The sequence below is a fragment of the Trachemys scripta genome, chromosome 8, assembly GCF_013100865.1.
Source record: "Trachemys scripta elegans isolate TJP31775 chromosome 8, CAS_Tse_1.0, whole genome shotgun sequence".
Lineage (NCBI taxonomy): Eukaryota > Metazoa > Chordata > Testudines > Emydidae > Trachemys > Trachemys scripta.
The window spans coordinates 97,754,806-97,782,329 of record NC_048305.1 but is presented as its reverse complement, the minus strand read 5'-3'; the positions used below and the strand labels follow the sequence as shown (position 1 = coordinate 97,782,329).

Below are 27,524 nucleotides of genomic sequence, written 5' to 3'. Positions count from 1 at the left end.
AGGCCACAAGTCACAGAGCTCAGCGAAGGGGCAGCGTGTTGCACGCACAGTGCTAGAGGCAAGGGGAGGCAGCAGCCCCCTACAGCAGGGGCAGATTACACCGGGCTCAGCCCCCACACGGCGGATGAAAGTCCGGCCACAGCCGGGGGTCGGAGCCCCGTTCCCTGCACAGGAAGGCGGCGGGACCCCCCAGGAGGGGGTGTAAAGCTCCCTGCACAGCGCAGATCTCCTCAGAGAGGGGTTCAGCCCGCCCGGGCGCCGCACAGAGGAGGATGAATCCCCGCCCCAGGGCGGCCTTTGCCCTCCGGGAACGGCGGGTGCGGGCAGGCGCTGCGGCCCGGAAGAAGCACCGGGGAAGAGGGAGCGGGCGGGCGGCGTCGCAGTGACTGAGGCTCGGCTTGGAGATCATGGCGACCCGGCGGCTGCTGCTCTCCCCTGCCTCCTGCCTGAGGCGCACTAAGGCCCTGGGCGCTCCCGCGGCCCCCGGGCTGCGGAGGGGCTACAGCAGCGCCGACTCCTTCCAGTACCTGCATCGCAGCATCGTGCCCACCATGCACTTTCAGAAAAGCCTGCCCAGGTAAGGCCGCCGCTGCCCTCCCCGCCCCTGAGCCAGAGCGCGGGGCACCCCTCTGAGCCCCCTGAGCCGGGGACCCCCGCAGCGGAGCTCCCCCCGGGGCCTCCACCACCTCCGAGATCCCCGCAGCGGAGCTCCCAGCCCCTCTCTGAGCCCCCTGAGCTGGGGACCCCCGCACCAGAACCCCCAGTTCCCCTTTGAGACCCACCACACGCCAGAGCCTCTGGTCCTCCTTTCAGTCCCCCGAGGATCCCCACACTAGTGACCTTGCCCCCTTCTGAGCCCCTCACTGCTACCCCAGGGACCCCTTGCCACAGACACCTCCCCATCTTCCTTTGAGCCCCACAATCACCCTGGGTCCTTCCTCTGAGCCATCCTCTCCATCACCCTTAGAGCCACTCCACTCTGGGACCCCCTACCCTACCCCTTTTGAGTCCCCCATACCGGTAAGGGAGCCCTAGGCATCCTTCTGAGCTCCCAGAATCTCCTCCCTCTCTGCTACTCCTCCATCCTCTGTGCTAAGAAAACCCCCATCTCCTTTCCCCTGCCCAGCTAAGGGAGCTCCTTTCTTCCATGATTGCTGGCATCTAATGCCCATTTTCTCCTTCTCCTTTGTCTAGGTCAGTCCTTTTCCCCTGGTAAGGGAGTCCCATGTCTCTACATTTCAGAAATGGTGACTGCTGGCTTTAAAGGCAGCAACATTCTTCCACATCAGAGAGGAAATGCACTCTGTAAACAAAACAAAACAAAGAAACCCTGCTCCAATGCAGAGTAGGCAGCCCTGTGCTATGGGTGACTAAATACACAGCTTAATTGCTGGGTCCAACTCTCTTATGGTGAACAACCGGTTTTATGGCTCATGGTGAAGCCTTAATAGCACACTACTAGATCAGGTCTGCTTTGGGAAACTACCAGTACACAGCAGGTGGTGGGGTCAACAGACCAGTCGATATGTATTGTTTTCAGATTGCTCGCTACACCCCTAATGAATGAGGTTTGGTATATGCTGAAAGTGCAGGACATAGAGAAGGGTACATTGTCTTTGGGATGGGATACAGTATATTATGGAGGTGAAAGGTTATTGCTAACAGAGGGTTGTGACTTTGATCTTTGCTAGTAGTATTCAAGTGTATACTGCCAGTTTAAAAATTATAATCTAATTATAACCTTCTGTCTCAAATCTCTTTATCTACCATTGTTTAAGTAACACATGATTATTACAAAGGAAAGGGATTAGTGAAAACAAATCCCCCCCCATTTGTTTATTTTGTGCATTGGACAGCACTTCCTGTATAGTTAATTTCATTGTTTCATTATACTGTAGTTAGTTTCCCCATTTGTTTATGTGGCTCTTTCACAGAGCAACAGGGGAGAAAGAAGCATTTTAAAAAAATAGAAATATGGCAGTAAAAACAACAAAAATCAAACTATCAGAGGGGTAGTCGTGTTAGTCTGAATCTGTAAAAAGCAACAGAGGGTCCTGTGGCACCTTTGAGACTAACAGAAGTATTGGGAGCATAAGCTTTCGTGGGTAAGAACCTCACTTCTTCAGATGCATCTGCAACCTCACTTCTTCTTGCATCTGAAGAAGTGAGGTTCTTACCCATGAAAGCTTATGCTCCCAATACTTCTGTTAGTCTCAAAGGTGCCTCAGGACCCTCTGTTGCTTTTTAAAAATCAAACTATGTATCAAGGTGAAAACAGCTTTCATGTTTAGGCTAAGATGAGCATTGGAAAGAAATTTGTTAGAATTTCCACAAGGAATCAAAATACAGAAAACATTCTATGCCTAGCAGTATATAAAATTATGGAGGATCTGTGAGTTGGCTACTTGTAAAACAAGTTCCTGTTTTTCTGTCATGCTTACTTAGGCCAGGGCTACACTAGCGGGGGGGCTTCGAACTAAGATACTTCGACTACGCGAATAGTGTAGCTGAAGTTGCGTATCTTAGTTCGACTTACCTGGCTGTCCTCATGGCGGTGAGTCGACTGCGGTGGCTCCCCCGTCGATGCCGCTTACTCCTCCTGCCGAGATGGAGTATGAGCGTCGATTAGCGGATCGATTTATCGCATCCAGATGACACGATAAATCGATCCCCGATACATCAAACGCTACCCGCCGATCCGGCGGATAGTATAGACGTACCCTTATAAAAGAACCATAGGAATTAACTTACAAACAATATGGTATTTTAAGAATCTTTACTGTCAGAGCTTTAACAACAACATTTTAGTTTGCTTTTTTTTCCTCTCCCCTCAGGTTGCCAATTCCCAAACTAGAAGATACTGTTAGGAGGTATTTGAATGCCCAAAAGCCTCTCTTAGACGATGATCAATTCAGGTATGGATACATAGAAAACCAAACAGTGCTTCAGTGTACATCAAATCTTTCACTCCAACTCCTACATATTAGAAGATGCATCTTTTTAAAAAAATGCCTGGAGACAGCATTTTGATCGTCTGATTGATTGATTGTTTTAGGAAAACTGAAGAACTTGGTCGCAGCTTTGAACATGGAATTGGAAGAGAATTGCATGAACAGCTGGTTGCTCAAGACAAGCAGAACAAACATACTAGTTACATCTCAGGTAGGAAGGTTTATAGTGGGATAAAGAAGAGACTCATTTTGAGGAGAGACTTGCTTGATGACAGTCAGCTCATAATGCTATGAATAATAGATTAAAGTTTAAGCTCCTTATTATTGTTTACACTCAGAACAAGATGTGAAAACTCCATTTGACAATGTCTGAGCTAATTAGAAGACCGTCTGAGCTAATTAGAAGAAGAAAAAAGAGGGCACTTCACAAAATGTTATCTTTAATATACCAAATACTTTAGGATCTCTTATTGTCACCTAACAGAAATATCAACCACAGCAAGATTTCCTCAAAGATGTTTTCATTTGGAAGAAAGTAACTTAAACCAGTACATTAGCAAATTATAATGGTAAAAAAAAAAAAGTGTAGTATAGCAAGAACAATGGTGCTATCAAAATCAAAGATGGAGGGCCAGCCACAACACTCTTAGTATACAGATTTTTATTAAAGTGAGCAAAAGATTTGTGTCTGTCTATATAATCACAGTGAAAAGAACATTTGCTGAGTGATATACAGTATCATTTTGTACTGTGGTCCACTCTGATAGAATGCTGTGTATGTTGTAGTGCCTCTGTGTAAGGGGAATTAGTTAAAGTTAATGTGGGATCCTTATATCAAAATATCCTTAGGTGTGGAGCATCTTGCTCAAGTGCAGGACATGTTGGTATCTGTGTAGGAAGATCTTGTGTCCTGGATGTTCTTTCCCCTGTTGGAGAAGAAAGATCCTGCTGCTATAGGAGGTTGAGGGATATTGGAAAAACAGTAGTGAAAAATATTTACTGTTTATTTTTTAAAAGAGTAATTAAAAATATAAATACAAGTATATTCCCGTGTTTAGACTCCTCCATGCCTCTAAAGCTAGTAAACTAACCCAGGTCTAGTTACAGTCATGAATCTGTTTGAAAGTGCTTGATTGGAAAACTGAATTCTCAGAAAAGTTGGGAAAGATGACTGAACAGTGGGGGATGGAAGGAGACACTCCCCCAGCCTTAAAAAAATGCAGAGCATTATTCTTTTAAAGAACAAGAAAAGGAAAGACTCAGAAAGAGGAAGACCAGAATAAAGAAAAGGCGAGAGAGAACATAAGACAAAAAGAAGGAGATGAAATTCAGACAGAGAGAGAAAGAAAAGAGGGAAAGAAAAGCAAGAGAAAGCATGTAGCTTTTAGGTTAGTGAATTTTATTTATTTATTTATTCATGTTACTTCCAATGGCTTTCAAATGTAAATGATTATAGTGTTTGTGGAAGGCAGATGCTGGGTGGACAGCAATGGAGACTGAGATAATATATCCACTACAGCACAAGCAGCATCAGTGTAATCTTCTCCCCATACTGTCCTGCCATTGTGCTTCAATCCTTGCTCTCTGCTGAGACTACCAGTAAGGGTGCCAACGGTGGTAGTTTACCAGACATGTATTTGAATTGCGCTGAGAACCACCAACTTCTCACATAGGCCAGCTTGATCAGCCTTTTGGTAGTAATGACTTTCACTCGTTATTGCCATCCTGTCACTACCCTGGCAGATAGCCCACCTAAGCTTAATGTTGAGGGGAAATGTGGCAGATTATTATCGTTAACTGGTTTTCTTGAGCATTATTATGTAAATGGATTACGTACTGCAGCTGCAACCGGCCCTCTTTCCCCCGACTTTCAAGTCCTGTTCATTTTTGTTGTTGTTTCCATAAGTGTAACAAAACATCATTATTCCTATGAGGAGGAAGAATGAGTTAAGAGGCTTATATACCATGGTGAGGAGTGGGTTATAAAACCCAACTTGTATGCTAGCTAGTCTTTCAACTCTGGAGATCTGGACTTCAAATTCTGACTTAAGTCATAGCTGAAAATGAGTGTGGTTTTACTGAGTCCCCAGTGGGAATTAGGGGTTGCTGCAGGGAAGGAATTCAGAAGGGAAGAACAAAAGACACAGGCAGAAGAAAGTGAGAAATAGAGAAAGAAGGATGAGAAAGGAAGGTAAATGGGACAGAAGTAATGGTGGTCCCAAAGGTGAGCATGTTTTCACTACGGAGCATGTTTTCCCACTGAGTGATGCAACCTAAAGGCCATGCTGCACTCTAGATCTTTGTGCAAAGCTCCCACTGACATCAGTGGGAGGTCCATTTCTGATTTGGTGGGAATATGTTGCCCTAATGTACCCCAGTCCATGGATTGTAATTAAATACAGATATTGGAGCTCTCTACCGAATGACTTTGACAGATAATATAGATGGCTCTAAACAGTGCTTTCACAATTAGCCAATTTTACCTGTATTAATCTATTTCTCAACTCTCCATTTTTAGGTCCCTGGTTTGATATGTATCTAAGTTCACGTGACTCTGTTGTTTTGAATTTTAACCCATTTATGTCTTTCAACCCTGACCCAAAAGCTGAATACAACGATCAGCTCACACGAGCAACTAACATGACTGTTTCTGCTATGCGTTTTTTGAAGACCCTCAGGGCCGGCTATCTAGAGCCAGAGGTTTTTCACCTCAATCCAGACAAAAGTGACACTCAAACCTTTAGGAGACTCATTCGATTTGTGCCTTCATCTCTCTCATGGTTTGGTGCCTACATGGTCAATGCATACCCCTTAGATATGTCTCAGTACTTCCGACTTTTCAATTCCACACGATTGCCTAAGCTCAGTCGAGACGAGCTTTTTACAGATGAAAAAGCAAAGCACTTGCTGGTGCTCAGAAATGGGAATTTTTATGTATTTGATGTCCTTGATAGAGATGGGAATATAGTGAAGCCTTCTGAAATACAAGCACACCTGAAATACATACTTAGTGACAATAGTCCAGCCCCAGCCTTCCCTCTTGCATATTTGCCCAGTGAAAACCGAGATATATGGGCACTACTGAGACAGAAGCTACTCGATAATGGCAATGAAGAAGTCCTCCAAAAAGTGGATTCTGCTGTCTTCTGTCTATGTTTAGATGACTTCCCCATTAAAGACCTTGTGCACTTGTCCCACACCATGTTGCATGGAGATGGTATTAACCGCTGGTATGATAAGTCCTTTAACCTTATCCTAGCCAAAGATGGCAATGCGGCCATCCATTTTGAACATTCCTGGGGAGATGGTGTGGCTGTATTAAGATTTCAGAATGAAGTATTTAAAGACAGCACCCAGAAGCCAGCTGTCACCCCACAATCTCAACCTGCTGCAGTTGACTCTTCCAGCGCTGTGCAGAAACTCAGCTTTAAGTTGAATGATGCCTTAAAAGCAGGAATTACCAAAGCCAAACAGAACTTCGATGCCACTGTGGAAACCTTGACTCTCGATTTTATTCAGTTTAAGAAAGGAGGCAAGGAGTTTTTAAAGCAGAAGAAGATCAGTCCTGATGCTGTGGCTCAACTTTCTTTCCAGATGGCTTTCCTTCGGCAGTACGGCCAGACCGTTGCCACATATGAGTCTTGCAGTACGGCAGCTTTCAAACACGGTCGCACAGAGACCATCCGTCCTGCCTCCATCTATACAAAGAAGTGCACGGAAGCTTTTGTCAGGCAACCTTCCAAACACAGCACAGAGGAGCTTCAGCAGATGATTGCTGAGTGCTCAAAGTACCACAGCCAGTTGACAAAAGAAGCTGCTATGGGTAAGTGTGAGTGCCAGGTCATGGTGATAGAACGTTCGCATTGTTTCACAAAATGAATCTCATCAGCTTATTTGCTCATTAATGCTAAACTTTTACAGAAGTCTCACTAAGTGTAATTTAATCTTGCTGGAGGGCCTATGCTCATTCAAACTTTGTAGAATGCCAACTACACCTCTACCCTGATATAACGCGGTAAAGCAGTGCTCCGGGGGGGCAGCGCTGTGCACTCCAGCAGATCAAAGCAAGGTCGATATAACGCGGTTTCACCTATAACACGGTAAGATTTTTTGGCTCCCGAGGACAGCGTTATATCGGGGTAGAGGTGTAATAGCAGTGCTTTCCAAGTTAAAAAACATATTGTTCTTGTGACATTCTTCTTAAGAAGGGAGTGTCTTTGAGTTCCCCTTATTTGCTTCAGACCCACGCACATCAAGATTTTTCCTATCCTGTAGATAAATTACTGTTATACTAGCCCACATGTGACAGCTAACTGGCTGATGCCCTGGAGAGTGCAACACAAAGCAGGATTTTGGGTTGCTTCATGTATCTGCCTGCAGGTGGTACTGAGGCCACTGTGAAAACTGGTCTTGGTTCCTTCTGCTGCACCAGTGATAAATTTTCCCAAGTGGCTCTATCTGACCTGACCCTATTGCATTTTAAAATAAATCAGAATTAGAGCTTGCTAACTTCTTCTAGATTTTTAGTAAAATGTAGCCTACAGGGTTTTGTCCGATTTTATTGTAATCTCTTTACTGTTGGTTCAATAGCCTTTTCCTCTGTAGTTCCTGCCATTTGGAACATGCTATCTCAGACTCTCTTTTAAAGTAATATGAAAACATTTATTCCTTTTTCAAACCTCATATTTTGATCTTCTCCATTTAACTTCTTAACTATTGTTAAAAACCCTTTTTATTAATATTGCAGTAGTGCCTAGATGTCCCAGAGATCATGGCCCCATTATAGTAGTTGTTAGCTAAATCAGTAAAATAAGAGTTCCTGTCCCAGAGAATGGATGTGCTAAAAATGCATTGCAATTTCCTTCTGTAAAGCATATTACCATAACTTGTAAGAAAGCTGCTACAGAAAAAACTCTTGTAAGTTTTGTGGCTTTGAAGAGGTGTGATATTTAGTGTGTTAAATAACTACACCTCTACCTCGATATAACACGAATTCGGATATAACGCGGTAAAGCATTGGTCCGGGGGGTGTGGGGCTACGCACTCTGGTGGATCAAAGCAAGTTCAATATAACGCAGTTTCACCTATAATGCGGTAAGATTTTGTGGCTCCCGAGGACAGCGTTATATCGAGGTAGAGGTGTATTTTCTGTAGAAAAGCAGTGATTTTCTGTAGTGTTTTGTATTTTAATGCCACTATATAAATCCATGGTATGCCCATACCTTGACTACTGAGTGCAGTTCTGGTCACCTCATCTCAAAAGATATATTAGAATTGGAAAGGGTACCAAGAAAGGCAACAAAAATGATTAGGGATATGGAACAACTTCCATATGAGCGGAGATTAAAAAGAATGGGACCCTTCAGCTTTAGAAAAGAGACGACTAAGGGGGGGATATGATAGAGGTCTATAAAATCATGGATGGTGTGGAGAAAGTGAAAAGGGAAGCATTATTTACCCCTCCACATAACACACAAACCAGGGGTCACCGAATGAAATTAAGAGGCAGCAGGTTTAAAAACAAATATAAGGAAGTATTTCTTCACACAACGCACAGTTAACCTGCGAAATTCATTGCCTGGGATGTTGTGAAGGCTAAAAGTATAACTGGGTTCAAAAAAGAATTAGGTAAGTTCATGGATGATGGGTCCATCATTGGCTATTTAGCCAAGATGGTTAGGGACACAACCCTAACCTGGGTGTCCCTAACCCTCTGACTGCCAGAAGCAGGGACTGGATGACAAGGGATGGATCACTTGATAATTGCTTTGTTTTGTTCATTCCCTCTGTATCCTCTGGCATTGGCAGTTTGCCTAAGTGAACCATTAGTCTGATCCATCATGGTCATTCTTATGTTCTTATTTTAACAGGTCAAGGATTTGACCGGCATTTGTTCAGTTTGCGTTATTTGGCAGCATCAAAAGGTATCCCATTACCTGACATCTACCAGGACCAAACCTACACTCAGCTGAATCACAACATTCTGTCCACAAGCACATTGAGCAGCCCAGCTGTGAATATGGGAGGATTTGCTCCAGTGGTGCCGGATGGCTTTGGTGTAGCCTATGGAGTGCATGATGATTGGATTGGCTGCAGTGCCTCTTCTTACCCAGCCAGGAATGTACACGAATTCGTCCAGTGTGTGCATAAGTCACTGGAAGATATTTTTCATGTTTTAGAAGGTAAGCATATCAGTAGGTAGGCACAACAGGGCTGGGATACTTTTTTTTAATGCACAATATAAAATGTTTGGATCAAGATCACTTCTGATCATGTGTGGCTGAATGTGGAAGAATATTGCTAGTGCTAATTTACTAAGCATTTTGACTGGGATTTTCAAAGGAGTCTATAAGAATTAAGTGACCAACTTGCACTGAATTTCCATGGGAGTTAAGCACCTTTTGAAAATCTTAGCCATATAAAGAAATTAAGTGCAAGCACCTGCATGCGATATTCAGGAAATACTTAATTCTGATATTCTGAACTGTTAGGTAATGGAATATAAAATGTTCTTAAAATATAACAGAGGCATTAAATATTCATTTCTAGAAAGGAACTTTAGTAGTGTACTGATTAAACTTGAGCTTAAGATCTATGAGTGTTCATGTTTACATTGGGAACGAGAAACTACATTTTAACAATGTTGTAACATCTACAAAAGTTGTAAATCCTACACATGTGATATGCTCACTTACTAGATCAGTCATCTTTATTTTTCTTGTTAAATCTGAATCAGTGTCAAACTAACTGCCTCTTCTGTTGGAAGCATTTCCAATATAATGATTGGTTTAAATGAAAACGTGAGACTTTAACAATACCAACAACTGTAATCATGTGTTAAATCTTCAAACTGTTAAGAAATTGGTTGGACAATAATGTTTAAATAAAGCTACCTATGACATGATTGAAGAAATGTTTTAGTAGTATCTCAGGGATTAGGGATTTGAGAGTTCCTGGTGTGAAGAGTTTACACTTTTAAAATAAGCATACAAAGGCTGATAGAGGAATACAGTCAAATGCATATACTTTTTAGATAAACTTAATGTATAAAGTGTCAATTATTTCTGTTTGTACATCTGCCCTATAATCTGTTTTGTGTTCCCTTGCATAAGCCTGTATCTTTAATACTGAAAAATCATTTCTCATTAACTTCTCCATAGGCTAGTGCTGCTTTTCTTTCTCAAATAGCTCTCTCCTACGGTGGAGAAGGAATCACCATCAGCCATTCTCCTTAATGACTATTTCCTACCTCCTCTAGAACTCTCCAGACTTCTTGATGGCACCATGAGTATCTGTTGGAACCTTTCAGCCTATTTGCCAAGGCAAGTGGCAGGGATGTCTTAGTATTTGCAGATTTAAGATGTCTCTGAAATGAAGGCATTGGGCTTGAGGTGGGAGAGGTTCAAGGAGCTTTCCAACAGGCACAGTAGAATTTCCTGAAGGACAGCAGCAGCATCTGCTAGATTTATTCCAGATCTTGTAACTCTAGAGTCACATTAATTTGATGCCAAAAATCTGATGTGACACCCAATGCAGCAGAATTCATACAAAAGACATAAGAATGTTTGCTCTCCAGGAGTGCCCCCTCCCTTCACTTGTTGATACTGTCACTGGTCCTTGCTTTGGGGCTCTATCTTTTGCATTAGCATCTCTATTAAAAACACGCTTACCCACCTCAAAAAAAAAAAAAAAAAAAAAGTTGGTGGATGCTCTGAGAGGGAAAGTATCTCTATGCCTCAACCCCATCCCGTCTATTTTGAAAGTGCAAAAGACAATTCTCTTCCCTGTTGAATAGCAGTGGTTCCTTCCTCTGCTGCCAGCTTTTCAAAATAGCACTAAAAGTGTCCATTTCACAGCTGTGTGAACAGTACCAAAACATAACATGTTGGTAGACGGTATATTCTAAGTGCATGGTGCTAGGATGTCACTGATAAGATTCATAGGACCAGAAGTTTAGTTGCCGTCAGTTTTTCTTTGTGTAATATAGTTTCCCCCAGTTCTTTGCTTTATCAGAAAGTGATACAGTGTGAGTGCAACTAGTGAACACAAGATGCTATAACTTATGTATAAAATGAATCACAGTTACCAGGGTGAAGCAACCCTAAACCACAGGCCTCTCCAGACTCCTATCTATCAATATGTAGCAGGGCTTTTTATCCCTCTGCAGGCTGCTGCTAAAAGGCAGGACACTACATGTGCTGCACTTACTTTGCTGTTGAGACTTTGGCGAATGATGATTTCCTGGGGCTGAAGAGTACATTTGGGTTTGGGGAAAAAAACTTACAGAACAGATAGGGAAAGACTAGGGGCTTTTAGGGGTGGGGGAAGGTATTAATAAATTCAAAACCTCTGAAGTACTTGGCTGTTTCCTTTAAATGAAGATGTCAGCTCTCTTCAAGAGGGAAAATATTTGCATATGGAGTGGGGTAACAAATTGATGACTGTGTAAAGATCATTTGGTTTTCAGAAGATAGTTATACATAAATGTAAACAAATACAAACTTTAAGCTAAAACGTTAACTAAGTTGTCACTTAACATTTAAAATACAAGTCAGTTGGCAGGAAATGGTAACAGCAGGTTTACTTGAACTAGCAGGAAACTATTACAAGGATGTACTTCTGGCTTCAAGCCCTAACACCTGCAATTACCTAATGTGCCAATGACGAAGATCAAGACTGAAAGTTATTTATATAATAGGGTATTTTGCCAATGATAAATCCTTCCATGTTGTCTTTAACCCTGAGGCCAATGACTATTTAGTATACGTTGTTAAATCTGTCTCCAAAGGGCCAATGTGTTAGTCAAGAAATACAGCAAGGCCTTCCAATATTAAGTTTGGCTGTACTGAGTTTCATCTGAGTGAATTACTTGAACACAACCAATCAGACTGGTGGAAAATGACTTTATTAGTCAGTCTTGGGACAGCAAGTACAACTCAGCTGATATTATATTTGATTGTTGAAGTACAGCCATACAGAAAGTCACTACAGAGGAACGTCTATAATGACTACAGCCCATTACTTGGCCAAGGTGTCAAGATTTTATTAAAAGCAGTTTTAGCATTTTAGAAACTTATGCATAACTTCATAGATTCCAACAGACTCCTTTATTTTTTCATCATAGTCATTCCAGTCCTGTAGGAATTCAAATTTTACAGCATTAATACAAAACAGAATGGGGTAGTATTTAAAAATCACAAATTGGAATATCAATTAACCTTATCAGCATTCCGAATTTGGGTTCTACACTGTCTGCAGGTAGGGTTTATGCCCTTAACCTGTCCAGTTCTATGTCCAACAGAAGTGAACATCAAACAAATTAAATTAGCTTCAAGCTTCTTAGTAGTTTTAGCTTAAGGAATCAGATTTTCTGTATCTGAAGACTGTAGCCAGTAACAGACACGCTAGCAACCATGGTGGGTGAAAGGATTATTTACACTACCTATTCTCATGAGTCAGACAAGCCAATCTTCCCGTCATGTGGAATACCAAAGACAGGAACTGAGCCTGAGATATTTGCTCATGGCCAATGAAGATTTGGAGCATCTATAGGCTTGTCTACATGGAACAGCAATAGGTCAAAATGCACTATGGAATTTTTAGTGTGCAGTAGCAGGATGTGCATGCCTGGCTACTGTGCTGTGGTTCACACCCAGCCTGCTGTGCCCTAAGTCTCTGTTTACGCAGGCCCAAAGAGTCTTATGCTGAGCTTCAAAGCAGACTGCACATCACTATTCAACACCTGGAAGAGTTCTCAGCAGTGCCCCCATAAAAATCTGCCACTTGATCAAGAGACCATGATTTGGGTGTCCCGCCAACATTTTTTCAAGAGCAAGCTGCAATTATACCATGACTATTCAAAATACTGAAGATGTGCACCCTAGACACTTCCAAATAAGCACCCTGAGGTACACGCTAATGCTGAGCACTCATGGTTGAAGGTTGTTTCCTCCTCCACTTAAGATTTGTGCATGCATGCCACTTTAAAGCACATAAAGCCAGACTTTTAAATGGGTGATTGCTATTTCTGGGGATAGGGATACTGAGGAAAAATAAGTTGTACCTTTTCCAGCAAGTTTATTTCATTAAAAGGTGTGCCAGACTCTGCACCTTCCGCAGCAAACCCAGCCTACAAAAGCAAGAATTAAAATAAACTTAGGTATGAGTTGTAATAAGTCTTAAATATGTTTAAAATAGTTCAACAAACAAGGTTATCCAGTACAAGTATTTATTTTAGTGGAGCTAGCGGTCTTACAAGTAGGTATAAAGAGTGACCAAATTATTATGTGACCTATGGTTTCAATACAGGGTATGACCCTCTGTTTAATAATCAAGGAGAGTTTAAGCCTGACTGTTCATGCCCAAGTTTTATTTTTACATATGTTCAATTCCAAAGGATACAATGGATGTAGAGTTCAGTTGTATCCGGAAGCTATAGGAATATTACTAAAATTATACAAGTAATATTGTAAAGCAAGGAAACATCAGTTTTCCAGAACACACCTGTTTTTCCTGCAAATTATTTTTTCTAACTTGTTTTTTCCCCAAAAAATCTCTATGGCATGACAGGTTTCTAAGCGTATCCAGTACGTCTGTTAGCAGTGAATGCATTAGATTAAAATTGTCACCAAGATACTTCAAGGCATTTTAGAAACAGTGTACTCCAGTTTAATAGCAAGCTAACAATGGAAAGCAAGAGAGGAAAAAAGACAAGTCTTCAGTTTTGGTTTAAACAGCATGAGAACCCAGACATCTCTGGCAAAAGGGGCCAAGTGTTTGTAACTATCGTCATCCTGTGTAGTTCATTTAGCTACAGAGGAGTCAAGCAAACTCCTACAAGGAGGAGAATCAACTAGATTTTAATTGTAACTAGATTAGATTCCACCCAAGCAGCACAATTTCAGAGTGAGATCTGCACGATTCTTTGTCTACGTAACTTATTCTTTCTAGCAGAAACTGACCTGAGATAACTACACTTAAGTCTCCATGGGTGCACGCATGAGCAGTGACAATGCTTCACTCATCCAGTCTCACCATCCCTGCCTCCCCAAACAATGATACTAAAGGAAATTACTGGGGAATAGAGAGATCAGCCAAGGTGGCTGCAACTCTGGGATCCAGCACATAAAGCAATGGATGCATTTCCAAAGAAGGTACAGTTGGGGTTAAAAAAAATATTGGTATTTAAATTACAGATTAATGTTTTGTTGGTCAACAAAATTCCTCAAGAATTTAAGAACAATGACACAAATTAAAGGATGGATAACGTAAGAAGCCTTCCTGTGAGCTACTTGGATTCTTTTATTTTTATGTTTATGTTTAAACAAACAACTGGCTATGGTATAAGGAGAACTCTTTCCCAGTTTTGCAAACTGAAATGCATATCGGACCTACTCCTTGTAGACATAAATCCCCACTAGCTTCCATGAGAAGTTTGCGTGTACAAGGAATGTGCTCTCTGGCCATAAACTTTAAAGTGTTTTGGGAATCTGTGAAAATTAAGAATTTAGTCATACACATCCCACAATGCGTGACAAATGTCAATGGGAGTGGTGCATTTAGATCAAACGTTGTACGCAGCATTTACACGAGCAGAATCACAAACCCATGGGGGGGGGGGGGACAGCAGTACAAGAGAAGATGCATCTCCACCAGCCACAATACAGAACTGCAACAGAGCAAAGAATGGAAGTGGAAGGGATACAGAGCCAACATCACCCAGTACATATTTAACAGAGATCCATGGAACATTAAATCATGTGACAGGCTGTTATAATTCCAGCAGAACTTACTCCTGGGGGAATTCTGCGCCACTGCATGCACAGAATTCATGTCCCCCGCAGATTTCTTCGCATCCCTGCAGAAAAATGACTTACTGACAGGGAAGCTGTAAGAGCAGTCATGCACCACTCCCTTGCAGTGGGAGTACATCATTTAAGGCACATGGAGCAGCTGGTGGAGAGATAAATCACCACAGGACTGGGGATTCTCAGCCAGTGGCTCCTACCCTGAGCTGGGATCAGCTGCTAGTCCCGACTGCTGGAGGCAGGAGAGGACGGCACTTCCTCTTCGCCTGCAAGCAGTGCCTGGGACAGTGTCAGACCCACCCCCAGGAACCTCCCCCAGGTGCAGGAAGCTCAGAATCCTCCCCTGCTTCCTGCCCCCATTGCTTCTCAGCTGTGGGGGGAGAGGTCACTATCCAGGGAGCTGCTCCCCCATCCATCCGGACCTCCCATACCCAGACACCCCTGCCAAGCCTCACCCAGTACATCCAGAACCCCCCTAGCCCTCCATACCCAAACCTCAACCCTCGCATCTGGAGCCCCCTGCACCCAGACCCCCACCCCTGTGCCCAGACCAAACTCCCACTGAGCTCCCTGCACTCAAATCCCCATTCTGAAGAGCCCCACCACCCCAAGCCCCCACATCCAGACCCCCATGCCACTGACCTCCAACTAGCTGCATGCAGGCCCCCAGGCCACCATGCCTCACTCCCCCAGCACCCAGACCCCTCTGCTGAGCCCCAACCACCCTCACCTGGAAGCCCCTGCAGAGTCTCGTTACCCCTGTACCTGGAACCCCCCCCCCCCCCCACCCCCCCCCGCCCCCCCCCCCCCCCCCCCCCCCCGCCCCCCCCCCCCCCCGAGCTGCTTGTACCCAGATTGTCCCACACAGAATCCTCTCACCCCACACCAGGATCCCTCCACACTTGGCTCCTGCCTGCCCCACACCTGGTGCAGAGGGGCAGGGCCCCAAGGTGTTTCTGGGGCAGACCCATGCCTTGTGCTGTGTTAGGGTCAGGTGCAACCTCACCACTGAGTCCGTGCCCCCGGGGTGGGGGAACTGCAGGGTGATCTCCCTCCTTCGTGCAGCCAGTGGCCTGTCCTCCCCCTGCCATGCTGGAGCCTCTGCATTTATTTATTGACAAATCAAACTTGCAGAATTTTAAAATATTGTGTGCAGAATTTTTAATGTTTTGGCACAGACTGCTCTCAGGAGTAAGGACTTGCATTCTTACAGCTTGTGGCATCACAGGTGATACTCTAATTTAATCTCTGATAAATGGAGCTGAGTAATGAAGTGACTTGTCTGCCCTCTGCTGACTGGCTAAGGAGCAACAGTAGCTGAAGCTTAGAACAAAACAGAAATTCTTATCAACCAACTTTCCAACATAGTGGATCATCATGCAGTTATTCTGCTTATCACTATAAAGTGTCATATCTGCCACAAAGCAAGGGAGCTACAGTTGGATGAAAAGAAACTTTGTAAAGATGCATCTATTTTTCAGCTGAAGGATAATACTTCTGTGGTGCGGGGGAGAAGGAGACCATACAGAACTAATACAGGTAAAGAGACATATATTGGCATTTTTGATAGCTACATCAGCTCAGGAACCTTAAATGAAAAGCATAATTAAAAGCGAAAACTAAGAGACTTCTTACCAAGCAAGAAATGTACAAGCATCTTAATTAGATTTTTCCCCACTTGGTAAAAAACAAAACAAAACAAAACCATCCCTGGGATTTTCCAAAGGGAAAGATTTTCTTTTCGTCATAGAGGGACCTAGAGGGTATTTTCCCCTTTAAGAATGCAGTGAGAATTCTGGTGATTTTATGGGGAGACAGACAGATATCAATGGAAATAATAATTCTCATTAACTTCAGCTAAGTTTTAACTATATTTATTAAAAATAATTTCACATTCTTATGACCTATTCTATTCCATCGCTGTTTCTGACAGAACTGAAACTTGATCTGGAGAAGCCAGGCTGGCTTCAACTGTATATGAGAGAGTTGAATGTAAAATAACTGTTGGATTTGTAAGGAACAAGGGTAAGTCTCTTGATTTATTTATTGAAGCATCATAATGTAATGAAATATCTAGTCAGGACTATCCTTCATACACACTGCTTCAGACTTAACTTTGAGACTATTAGGTTAAGAGTTATTATAGCCTCCCCTCTGTTGGTATTTATTGAAATCAATAGCCTCCCACTTCTTACAAAATGAGCCAGACCAATAATAAATGTAGCACAACGTCACTGCAGTCAGCAAGAAGGATAAAGCACAGGTTTTTATTTGTCAGTCTACGCAATTTACTCCTAATCCTACTGGAATAATAGGTTAAATATAGCAGGGAGTTAGCTTACGTAGACCATGTCCAGACACAAGAAACCAACAGCTGAAAGCAGAAGGAGAACTGTGGATTCCAAGGCCTGAAGGGATTATTATGATCATCTACTTTGACCTCCTGTATAATACACACTATTGAACTTCCCCAAAATAATTCCTAGAGCATATATTTTAGAAAATAATATAATCATTATTTTAAAGTGATCAGTGAGAGAAAAATCCACCACAACCCTTTGTAAATTGTTCCAACAGTTAATTACAGTCACTTAAAAATGTAAGTTTTGTTTCCGCTCTGAATTTATCTAGCTTCAACTTCCAGCCTTTGGATTGTGTTATACCTTTCTCTGCTAGATTGAAGAGCCCATTATCAAATATTTATTCCCCATGTAGGTATAGATCAAGTCACCCCGTAAAGTGAAGGTTAAGATAAATAGATTGAGCTCTTGGAGTCTGTAATTATAAGGCATGTTTCCCAATCTTTTATTCATTCCTGTGTCTCTTTTCTGAACCCTCTCCAATTTATCAACATCCTTCTTGAACTATGGACACCAGAACTGGCCACAATATTCCAGCAGTGCTTGCATCAGTGCCAAAAATAGTGGTAAAATAACCTCTCTACATCTACTTGAGATTCCCCTTTTATGCATTCAAAGAACGCATTAGACTTTTGACCACAGCTGATTATCCACCACGATCCCCAAATCTTTTTCAGAATCACTGCTTCCCAAGATAGAGTCCCCCATCCTGTAAATATGGTCTACATTCCTCGTTCTTAGGCATATAACATTTAGCCATATTAAAATGCATATTGTTTGCTTGTGCCCAGTTTACCAAGTGATCCAGATCACTCTGTATCAGTGACCTGTCTTTTTCATTATTTACCTCCCTTCCCCCCACCATTTTTGGGTCATTTGCAAACTTTATCAGTGATGATTTTTTCTTCTTCTAGGTCACTGAAAAATGTTAAATAGCATAGGGCCAAGAACCGATTGCTATGGTACTCCACTAGAAACACCTGCTCAATCATGATTCCCCATTTACAGTTACCTTGTGAGACCTATTAGTTAGCTAGTTTTTAATCCATTTAATATGTGCCATGTTACTTTTCTGTTTTTCTAGTTCTCAAAATGTGGGGTACCAAGTCAAACACCTTACAGGAGTCTAAGTATACTACATCGACACTAGTACCATTATAAGCAAACTTGTTTTTATAATGAGATTACAAGTTAGTTTGACAGGATCTATTTTCCATAAACTCAAATTGCCATTAGTTATGTTACCCTTCTTTAATTCTTTATTAATAAAGTCCTGTATCAGCTGCTCCATTAGCTTACCCAGGAACCATGTCAGACTGACAGGCCTACAATTACTCAGATCATTCTAGTTACCCTTTTTAAATATTGATACAACATTAAGCTTTCTTCCAGTCTTCTGGATCTTGTCCAGTGTTCCAAGACTTATTGAAAAAAATCAACATTAACCAGCCCACAAGTGCCTTAGCCTGCTCTTTTAAAACTCTTGGAGTCACATTATCTGGATCTGCTGTTTTAAAAGGTCTAACTTTAGTAGCTGTTATTTCACATCCTCCCGAGATACTAGTGGAATGGAAAGAGTTATCAACATATATTACATCATCTGTTTTCCCCTCCAAATACAGAACAGAAATATTTATTGAACACTTGTGTCTTTTATGCATTATTACTTATAATTCTACCATTTCCATCTAGTAAGGGACCAATACTTTTGTTAGTATTCTTTTTGTCCCTGATATACTTAAACTCCTTATTGTCCTTAACTCCTAACTACAATTTTCTCCTTGTGTCACTTTGCATCCCTTATCAATTGTCTACAATTCCTAGCTTTTGATTTATATTAGTTACTATCAACTTCCTCTTTCTTCCATTTGTTAAATATTATTATTTTTCTATGGTTGCCTTTACTTCCCTTCTAAACCAGGTCAGTTTTTTAAGCAGTATGGCTGTCTTCCTCAATTGTGGTATTGTGGCTTTTTGGGCATCTAGTAAAAGTGTTCCTAAACCATTCCGAATTATCATTCACATTTTGCTGATTAAGTTTTTCCTCCCAGCCAGTGTGACTCAATTGTTTTCAGCTTTGTGACGTTAACCCTTTTAAAGAACCAAGTATTTATCTGTCACTGATTTGGACTTTATTCTGTTTGCACATTATAAATGTGATCAAGTCATGATCACCTGTACCTGTTACCTCTTTATCTGTCAAGACGAGGTCCAATATAAAACTCCTATGTTGGGAACAATACTTTGAGTTAGGAAAACTATCTATAATATAAAGGAAATTCCAAGGATGTTTTCATACTAGCAGCATGAGACCTCCAGAATGTCACTCAAACTGAAGTCCCTGTGCTCACACAGCGTTTCTTCCTTCACATTACAGACAGGTGCTTAAGAAGCTGGTCATCCTGTGATTTGGTGGTCTGTAGCAGACTCCAACTAATAGCCCATCTTGTGCTTTATCTGTTAGGACACTGCTCCATAAGCATTCAAGATAATTTTCCCACAAGTTGCCAGTGACTTGGAAACAGGTAATGCCATTTTTGACAAAGTGCCACTCCTCCTTCCCTTTGGCCACTCAGTCCTTCCTACATAAGTCTTCATAATAATTGATTTTAACATTCCAATCATGCAGTTCATCCCATCAGCTTTCAGTAATACTAGATCAAATTTATACTCATAAATGAGCAATTCAAATTCTTCTTGTTTGTTACTCAAGCTCCTAGTATTGTTGTACAGGCAAGTAAAAAATTTTCTTCATGTCTTTTGGTTCCTTGATTTTGTTCTCAACATCTCGATTTTGTACTAAATGAATGCGATCTTCCCTCTTTTTACCCTCCCAATTTATTAGTTTAATGCCCTCCTGACTACTCTAGCCAGCTTGTGTTGGAAAAGTCTGGTTACACATCTACTGAGGTGTCCAAACCATAGAGCACCCTCTCCCCATAGAACATGGACCAATGTTACACAAACTCAAAACCCTCCACACTTAGCTAGCCAACAGTTCTCTTCCAGAATCTTCTGCCTTCTGTCTCCCTTCATTCATGGGACAGGAACAATCTCTAAGAAGATCTCTTGGACATTCTTTTTCTTCAGCATACTTCCAAGTTCCCTGAAGTTATCTATTATCAAAGAGACACCCATGGCACAGGGTCATTAGTATTTACATTGAACCATCAGTGGATCTTTGCCTGTTGATTTCAGAAGAACGACATCTTGTGTCTTGGTTCCGGGAAAACAGCATTCTGTCCTGTTGTCTGTCCCTTGCAGAATGTTCTTTCTAGTCTTCGGAGTACTGAATCCCCAAGAAGGATCATCTGTCTTGCTTGGGGGGTTAGAGACCTCTTTGTGAGCAGGCTTAATTTTCTTGCAAGGGTGTCTTGAGCTGCCATCCACAGGCATGCCCTGTCCATCTCTCTGTTCCTTTAGACCAGGTGGATCTTCAGAGTTGCCTTCCACAGTGTCCATATTGAGGACCTGCTAGTGATTGGAAACTTGTAGTTGTGTGGAATTCCTCACAGCCCACTTCTCTGTGGTGGCCACAGCCTGCCCATCCTCATCTGTGTCCAGCCTTGTAGAATGGCCACCTTGCCTCTTATGAGCTGCCACGCCTCTTTTCCAACTTCTTTCTCCAATTCCTTGGTGGTCAGCTTCTTTCTTCCTTGAACCTGGGGTACTCATATTTCCCAAATCTCTGTGTCTAGAAATTCATCAGCTTCTTAGATTCTCAGTAGCAGTTCCACTTCCCCTTACAGTTCAAGAATCTTTTCTTCCAATATAGCCATCAACTTGCACTTTGTGCACAGCAAGTCCCTTCTGGCTTCAGGCAGGAAAGAAAACATGGCATATCTGTTGCAGGTCACCACCACTGTTATATCAGTGGCTGTCTTGAAATTGCACAGAGCTGAACCTGGAAGGAAAGCCCTCTCCCACCCCCCCAGCTCCCTCTGAAACTCTGTCAGTTGCCTTAGTTTGTGGCTCTCAATATTGCTAGCAAGTGACTCTCATTACCCAAATCTCTCTGTTTAGCTCAGCTCGACCCCTCCCCATCAGGGAGCAATTAACCATTCAGACTTCAAGCAACAGAGCTGATCAATGTTCCAAAGGTCAAAACCACACCGCCTCACCAAGACATGAAACAGACCTGTTCCAACTACTTACTCAGGGGCCCATGGCCCAGCTACACAGCCTGTACACAGAGAACAAACAGTTGGACTCAAACTCACAGTTGGACCAAACAACCCAGTCACTAAGGGCTTGTCTATACTTATGCGCTGGTTCGGCGGCAGGCAATTGAACTTCTGGGTTCGATTTATCGCGTCTTGTCTGGACGCGATAAATCGAACCCAGAAGTGCTCCCCGTCGACTCCGGTAACCCTGCTCGGTGCGAGGAGTACACGGAGTCGACGGGGGAGCCTGCCTGCCGCATCTGGACCGCGGTAAGTTCGAACTAAGGTACGTCGACTTCAGCTACGTTATTCACATAGCTGAAGTTGCGTACCTTAGTTCGAATTGGGGGGTTAGTGTAGACCAAGCCCAAGTCTCACTACCTCCAAGCAAAATCCATAGCTATCCCCTCTGAAACTCTCTTAGCTGTCTCAGTTTACAGCTCAGAGACCCTTTAACTCAGTATCTTCAGCTGTATTTTGCAACAGAGACTATTGATGCCTTCAGCAAGTCTTGCTCTGCCTTTCAGTCTCATTTTGTTGTGGATATACGTCTACGTTTGTAGAGATGGATGAACTTCAGAGTTTGGTTGAGCACAGCAGTCAAATACTGATCAGTGTCCAAAAATCAGGCTTGTTAACTCTCTATACCTTGTACAGTAGCCCACCCAGACGACTTCTTCCCATCAGTGACCCCTAATTAGGCAATCCAAGATGTGACTGCTTTAGGACTCCTCTCTTCCTCCTGTTGCCCTACTCTAAAGATCCACCAAATGAATTCAGATCTGCAGTGCTTACAAGGTACTTCAGGGGGCACAGCTCCAAAGGGTAAGTAACTTTAATTAGGTGGGTAGGATGAGGTAAGAAAGACAACTGCAGAGAGGGGAGACTATTGGAGAGTCACAGGTTGTCCAAAATGAGCAGTGCAATTCTCAAAGGAGTGTGTGCTACATCAATGTAGACTTCAGCAGAGACACCTAAGAGCTGTCAAATAAATCATTAATAAGAACTTGCCTGTGGTTGAAAGTCAACTGGCTCAAGACCTCGGCACTCAAACTCCACTATTGTCTTAAACTTCTCACTGTCTTCAGCCTAGGATTGAGTCAGAATAGCATTTAGTTTGTATCTAATGAAAGGGAAACAACACCTTTTAGTCTAGGCATAAAATTCAATAAAGTTTTTAGAAGCAGCAAACTCTGGACCAAAACATTTGAATTATTTTACATGGTTGATAACTAACCAGAATTTCTTAAACTTAGAGACTGGTCAGGGGAAGTGTCTAAGCCCTTCAAAGGTAGGCTCTCCGATACCAGGGTAAAACTATTACATATTTGCTTAGAATGTGACTAATCCAGTGCCTGATGTTGACTGTGAAATATTTAAACAAATGATTTGATATTTGAGTCGGAAGCAGAAGGGACAAAGCAAGATATTAATTGGCTGCCGCTGTCCACATTATTTAAAATATACTTTCCTAAATGCACAGCTTCACTTTTGGAGCATCCAGCATCCCATTTGCGGTGTGTTTCTATCAGGCGATACCTGAGTGTATTTTCCACTGTACTTCTGGGAGGCACATGATCGCAAAAATTGGGAAGCCTTGTCATAAACTAACACCACATTAATGATGCTTATTTCAGTTATATCTGCAACATCATAGAGAAAATAAACTTACATTATAAGGCTTGATTGTGTCTCTTAAGATATCTAAAAGAGAAGGGGGTAGAATTAAAATACTTCAAATTTTCCAGCCCTCAACACAAACCCAAGAGCCCTCCTTCCAAACACTGTTTATTCAAAAATCAGCCAACATTCCTGGTTAGTCCATCAAAATCTAAGACCCATTTTTTGCCAGTGCTACCAAGAATTTCATCTCCTGTTTTGCTGTTTTGTTTTCCTCTTAAGGAAGAAAAAGCAATGCATACTCTTGTAACATGGCTTTAAGGCTCCAACCGTACAATTGTTGCTCATACAGATTTCCCAATGTCAATGGGAGGGTTGAGTGCAAATTACTTACAGGCTTGAGCCGACAGGACGCCGTTATTTGTACAGGTCTGTCTCATCTTACGCGGGGGTTCTGTTCCGCGGTTAGCACGTAAAGCGAAAACCGCGTATAGGCAAAACCCCATTGCGTTCAATGGCGGGCGAAATCGCCCGCACTACAGGTATAGTATTAAAACTGTTGTTTTTCTCTCTCTCTTTTTTTTTCCCCGACTGCGTAAAGTTGAAATCGCGCATGTTAAATGCGCGTAAGATGCGACAGCCCTGTATCTATCTCCCATAAATGTAGATTTGGGGGACAGTCACTGTATAGGGCAGCACAGACCTTGTAAATACCTTCCCATATTTTAACTAGCTTATCACTGTTGTATTTATTCCACAGGAAATGCCTTTCATATCAGACACATTTTTAATACCAGTTTCTCTTTTCCTTCATGTTACTGCAGTATTTACATGGATATAGCTTTACAACATCACAGCTCAATCCCAGGGGGAAAAAAATCTAATCTGGGATGACTATGAAATGGGCAGAACTTTGTAGGAACATCCCAAGAACCAGGCCAATGCAAACAGCTGGCAGCTCCTTGGATGAAACTAGTTTCTAATATCTTGAGAGGAAAATGAACACTTGACACAGACACTTGCCTGTGGATGCTATTAATTTTCCAAATACCAGACAGGCTTTTAGATTTTTGGGGCCCAATCTTGAAACTCTTACTCCTAAAAGTAGTTCCATTGAAGTCAATAAGTGTACTTGTGCAAGTATAAGGGTCTCAGGATTAGTCCTTATTTTTGTGAAAAAAGTTAAGTGATTAAGAGACAATGAATGGGACTATTTTGGTTGGGAAGGCAAAGGGCACAGAAAATATAATAAAGGATGAGTCAGGTGCTCCTTTTTACCCTTCCCCCATAATACAAGTACGAGCCGTCACACAATGAAGCTAAAAGGCTTTAAAAAGATAAATGGAAATATATATTAATGTAATAGATAATCAATCTGTTTAACTCTCTGCTATAGGATAATATTGAGGCAAATAAATTAATACAATCTAAAAAGGGTTAAACACTCCTACAAATAAGAACAGCTGAATTACACAGTAGGCCAGAGTTGCAATGGCTGTCAATAGTCATGTTAGGGTGTAGATGATCACCAGCTTCAGGGCAGAAAATACTTTCCTTCCCATAGTAAGATACTACTGATTTATGAACTTTATGGGGGGCTTTCCTTAAGAACCATCCCAAACTAGTCAGATACTGACTAGATGGACCATCATTCTTCTCTGCTTTGTGAATCCCTACATTAATAACAAAAAGACAAAGAGTTTGATAACTGAAAGAAAAAATGTCTAGCAAGTACAGAAATTGCCCAGGAAACTCTTTGCTACTTGTTACTTTTCATTCTTCTCTTAAAAATAACTGGCATCCCATTTTTTCCCAAAAAGGTTAACATCTTAAGTGTACACTCAAACGTAATGCTACAAAGTACAATAATTTGTTTCCAAATAACTTTATAGAAGAAAAGCAAGCATTTTAAGAGAGACACCATTAACTTCAGAATCATGTTTCTGTTGGAAAAATTTGAACATACTATTGTTTTAGCACCTACAATTACTAAAACTAAAGTTGGCAAAAATTAATTGCCTTTATTGTTCTAGTGTTTACACACTTTTTGCATTTGCATGTGTAGTCAGTCTCATTCTTTTGTTGATGATCAGTTGCATTTCCTGTCTCATGCACAAACATGAGAACAAACATATTGATGCTTTAAGACAAGCACCAGCAAGTAGGAGAAAGTAAACCCTTATAAACACTGGTAAAAAGCAACTTACAACAGAAATTCAGGACATATTATTTAAAAGATACTCTTTTAGAATGTTTTTGTAAATTAGTTTAAAAAAAAAAAATCAAGTTGACAGCATCCCTTAAATCATGTGAAAGAGCCTACCAATGGAATTCTCTCTGGAGCACAGCTTGCATTTCTGCACCATAGTGGCACTCCCTCTGCCTCCCTTAAGAGGAGCACTGTCCTAAAAAAATTACAAATGGAGCCATCACTGTGTGTCAATTTTTTCATGTTCCAATTGAGCAACTAAAAACCTCTGTAGTAACAAAGTAGTTTTTACAAGGACAATGGCAAACTAACATGATTTTATATATTGTAAGGGGAAGGTAGGTTTCTTTCAATACAAAGAATATTTATAATTCACAATACTATGGTTATCAAGGAATAATGTACATAATTTATTATTTAAAATTTAGTATATAATGTATAGAATGTGTCTTGACAATACAGACACATTCTAGCCATTCCATAGGATATTTATTTAATCTTCAACCAGCATGATTAGAGCCCTGATCCTGCACACTGTTGTGCCTACATGCAACAAGTTGCAGGACCGGGGCCTGCAAGGATAGAAGAAGAAGGGTCTTGTGGTTCAGGATGAGAGTCTGAGGTTCTAATTCCAAACTAAACCACAGACTTCCTGTGTTACTTCGGGCAAATCACTTCACCTCTCTGCCTCAGTTTCCCCATCTGTAAAGTGGGGATAACACTTCTCTATTTAAATTCATTAACATCATGAGGCAGTCAGATAGTGATATTTATAGCATTTCTGTCATGCACAACACCAGTACCTTGCATAAATTAATTTATTATCATTATTCCCCTTCCCTCTCTCCCCAGATTATCTAAACTTCCATAGAACTTGTTTTATCATTAGCAAAGAGGAAATGCACTACTGGCAAAACCCTATTGTAATACCACTTCAAATCCATTTTCTTGCTGTGGAAACTTACTGGCTTTAACGAGGGGAGGCTTTTCAAGAAAGTCTTAAAATAATAAGCACCTCCACCAACCATTCCTATAGCACATTTCATTCAAGGATCTCAAAATACTTTGTGAACATAAAGTCTGACAGCAACCCCGATATAGATAATTATTCAAAGGCTGCTTTATACAGCATATCCCCCATTTCCATCAGAGTCAATTTTACATAATATGCACTGGGTTTTTTGGGTTCTTTGTTTTTAATGCACATCTTGCAGTTCGGCAGCTTACCATTAATCGTAGGTATTGCCATTTTTCAGAAATCTCACCACAGTTCCCACATTTCATCTAGAAAAGAAAAACATACACCAAAGAATCTTAAAGTTATTAGTAAGCTGATCAATAAAATAGCTCAAGCCATTCTTAGACTTAAGTTTAACCATTTTGTAGTTGAAAGGTCATGGGATAGCTGCCCTTAAAGAATGGGGGGCCAGAGCCTCAACTGGGGTCCATTTTCATAACCCCATTAGCTTCACTTGAGCGATGACAATTTACACAAGTTGAGGATCTGTTCCAGAGAATATTAGGTAGAAAGAAAACAGATTACATGTAGGAGCCAATAAATAAAGCTGGGAATAATACATCCCAACAGTTTGTCAACCAAGCGACTCTTCCACCAATTATACTTAAAAAAAAAAAAAAAAATCATAACCACAAAAGAGAAGGTGGTGGATATTATACGGACTGAGGAATAGCCATGATTTTACTTCATTGTAACTGATCTTTTAATGCAAACATACATACATCTAACACTCAACTTCCAAAACGTGCTTAAATTTAACAAAAAAAAAACAAAACACCTGCACAACTTTCGGATCACATATATTCATCTTACTTTTATTTAGATTACACAATGAACCATGCCTGAAATGTGCCATACCACCACTAACATTATGTATATAACCAATTGGATACTGGCAAAACTACATTTTAGGCCTGGTCTACACTGGGGGGAGGGGATTGATCTAAGATACGCAACTTCAGCTACGAGAATAGCGTAGCTGAAGTCGACATATCTTAGATCAAATTAAAATTACTTACTTTGCGTCCTCACGGTGCGCCGCAGCTCCCCCGTCGACTTTGCTTCTGTCTCTCTCCGAGCTGGAGTTCAGCAGTCGACGGGAGAGCAATCAGGGATCGATTTATTGCAGCTATGCGATAAATCGAGCCCCAATAGATCGGTCGCTACCCGCCGATCCAGGGGGTAGTGTAGACGTACCCTTAGATTGCAATGAAATACCACAATGATGATCGTAGTATAGAAACCATTCTCCAGTGTCAGAGGGATAGCCGTGTTAGTCTGAATCTGTAAAAAGCAACAGAGGGTCCTGTGGCACCTTTGAGACTAACAGAAGTACTGGGAGCATAAGCTTTCGTGGGTAAGAACCTCACTTCTTCAGATGCAAGAGAAGTGAGGT

At 41.6% G+C, this 27,524-nt stretch overlaps 2 protein-coding genes across 4 annotated transcripts in view; one reads left to right on the top strand and one right to left on the bottom strand.

Moving 5' to 3' along the window:
• The first annotated feature begins 351 nt into the window (after nucleotides 1-351).
• Nucleotides 352-9,855, top strand: CPT2 (carnitine palmitoyltransferase 2). Of its 3 annotated transcripts, XM_034778537.1 has the most exons (5): nucleotides 352-577; nucleotides 2,835-2,915; nucleotides 3,056-3,162; nucleotides 5,470-6,774; nucleotides 8,822-9,855. In XM_034778537.1, the coding sequence occupies exons 1-5, from the start codon at nucleotides 408-410 to the stop codon at nucleotides 9,151-9,153; spliced, it is 1,995 nt and encodes a 664-aa protein (XP_034634428.1). In that variant the 5' UTR covers nucleotides 352-407; the 3' UTR covers nucleotides 9,154-9,855. The 3 variants fall into 3 exon arrangements, with proteins under 3 accessions (XP_034634428.1, XP_034634429.1, XP_034634430.1); XM_034778538.1 differs by lacking the exons at nucleotides 352-577; nucleotides 2,835-2,915 and adding an exon at nucleotides 4,193-4,339; XM_034778539.1 differs by lacking the exons at nucleotides 352-577; nucleotides 2,835-2,915; nucleotides 3,056-3,162 and adding an exon at nucleotides 3,663-4,339.
• Nucleotides 9,856-11,834: 1,979 nt separating this feature from the next.
• Nucleotides 11,835-27,524, bottom strand: part of CZIB (CXXC motif containing zinc binding protein) — a 17,084-nt gene continuing 1,394 nt past the window's right edge. The window contains exons 3-8 of the mRNA XM_034778540.1: nucleotides 26,338-26,394; nucleotides 25,225-25,306; nucleotides 22,954-22,985; nucleotides 22,293-22,370; nucleotides 13,015-13,080; nucleotides 11,835-12,086 (exon numbers count right to left, since the gene is read on the bottom strand). Coding sequence (XP_034634431.1) covers nucleotides 12,009-12,086; nucleotides 13,015-13,080; nucleotides 22,293-22,370; nucleotides 22,954-22,985; nucleotides 25,225-25,306; nucleotides 26,338-26,394 — 393 coding nt within the window. The 3' untranslated portion in view covers nucleotides 11,835-12,008. The remainder of the gene's footprint in view (nucleotides 12,087-13,014; nucleotides 13,081-22,292; nucleotides 22,371-22,953; nucleotides 22,986-25,224; nucleotides 25,307-26,337; nucleotides 26,395-27,524) is intronic.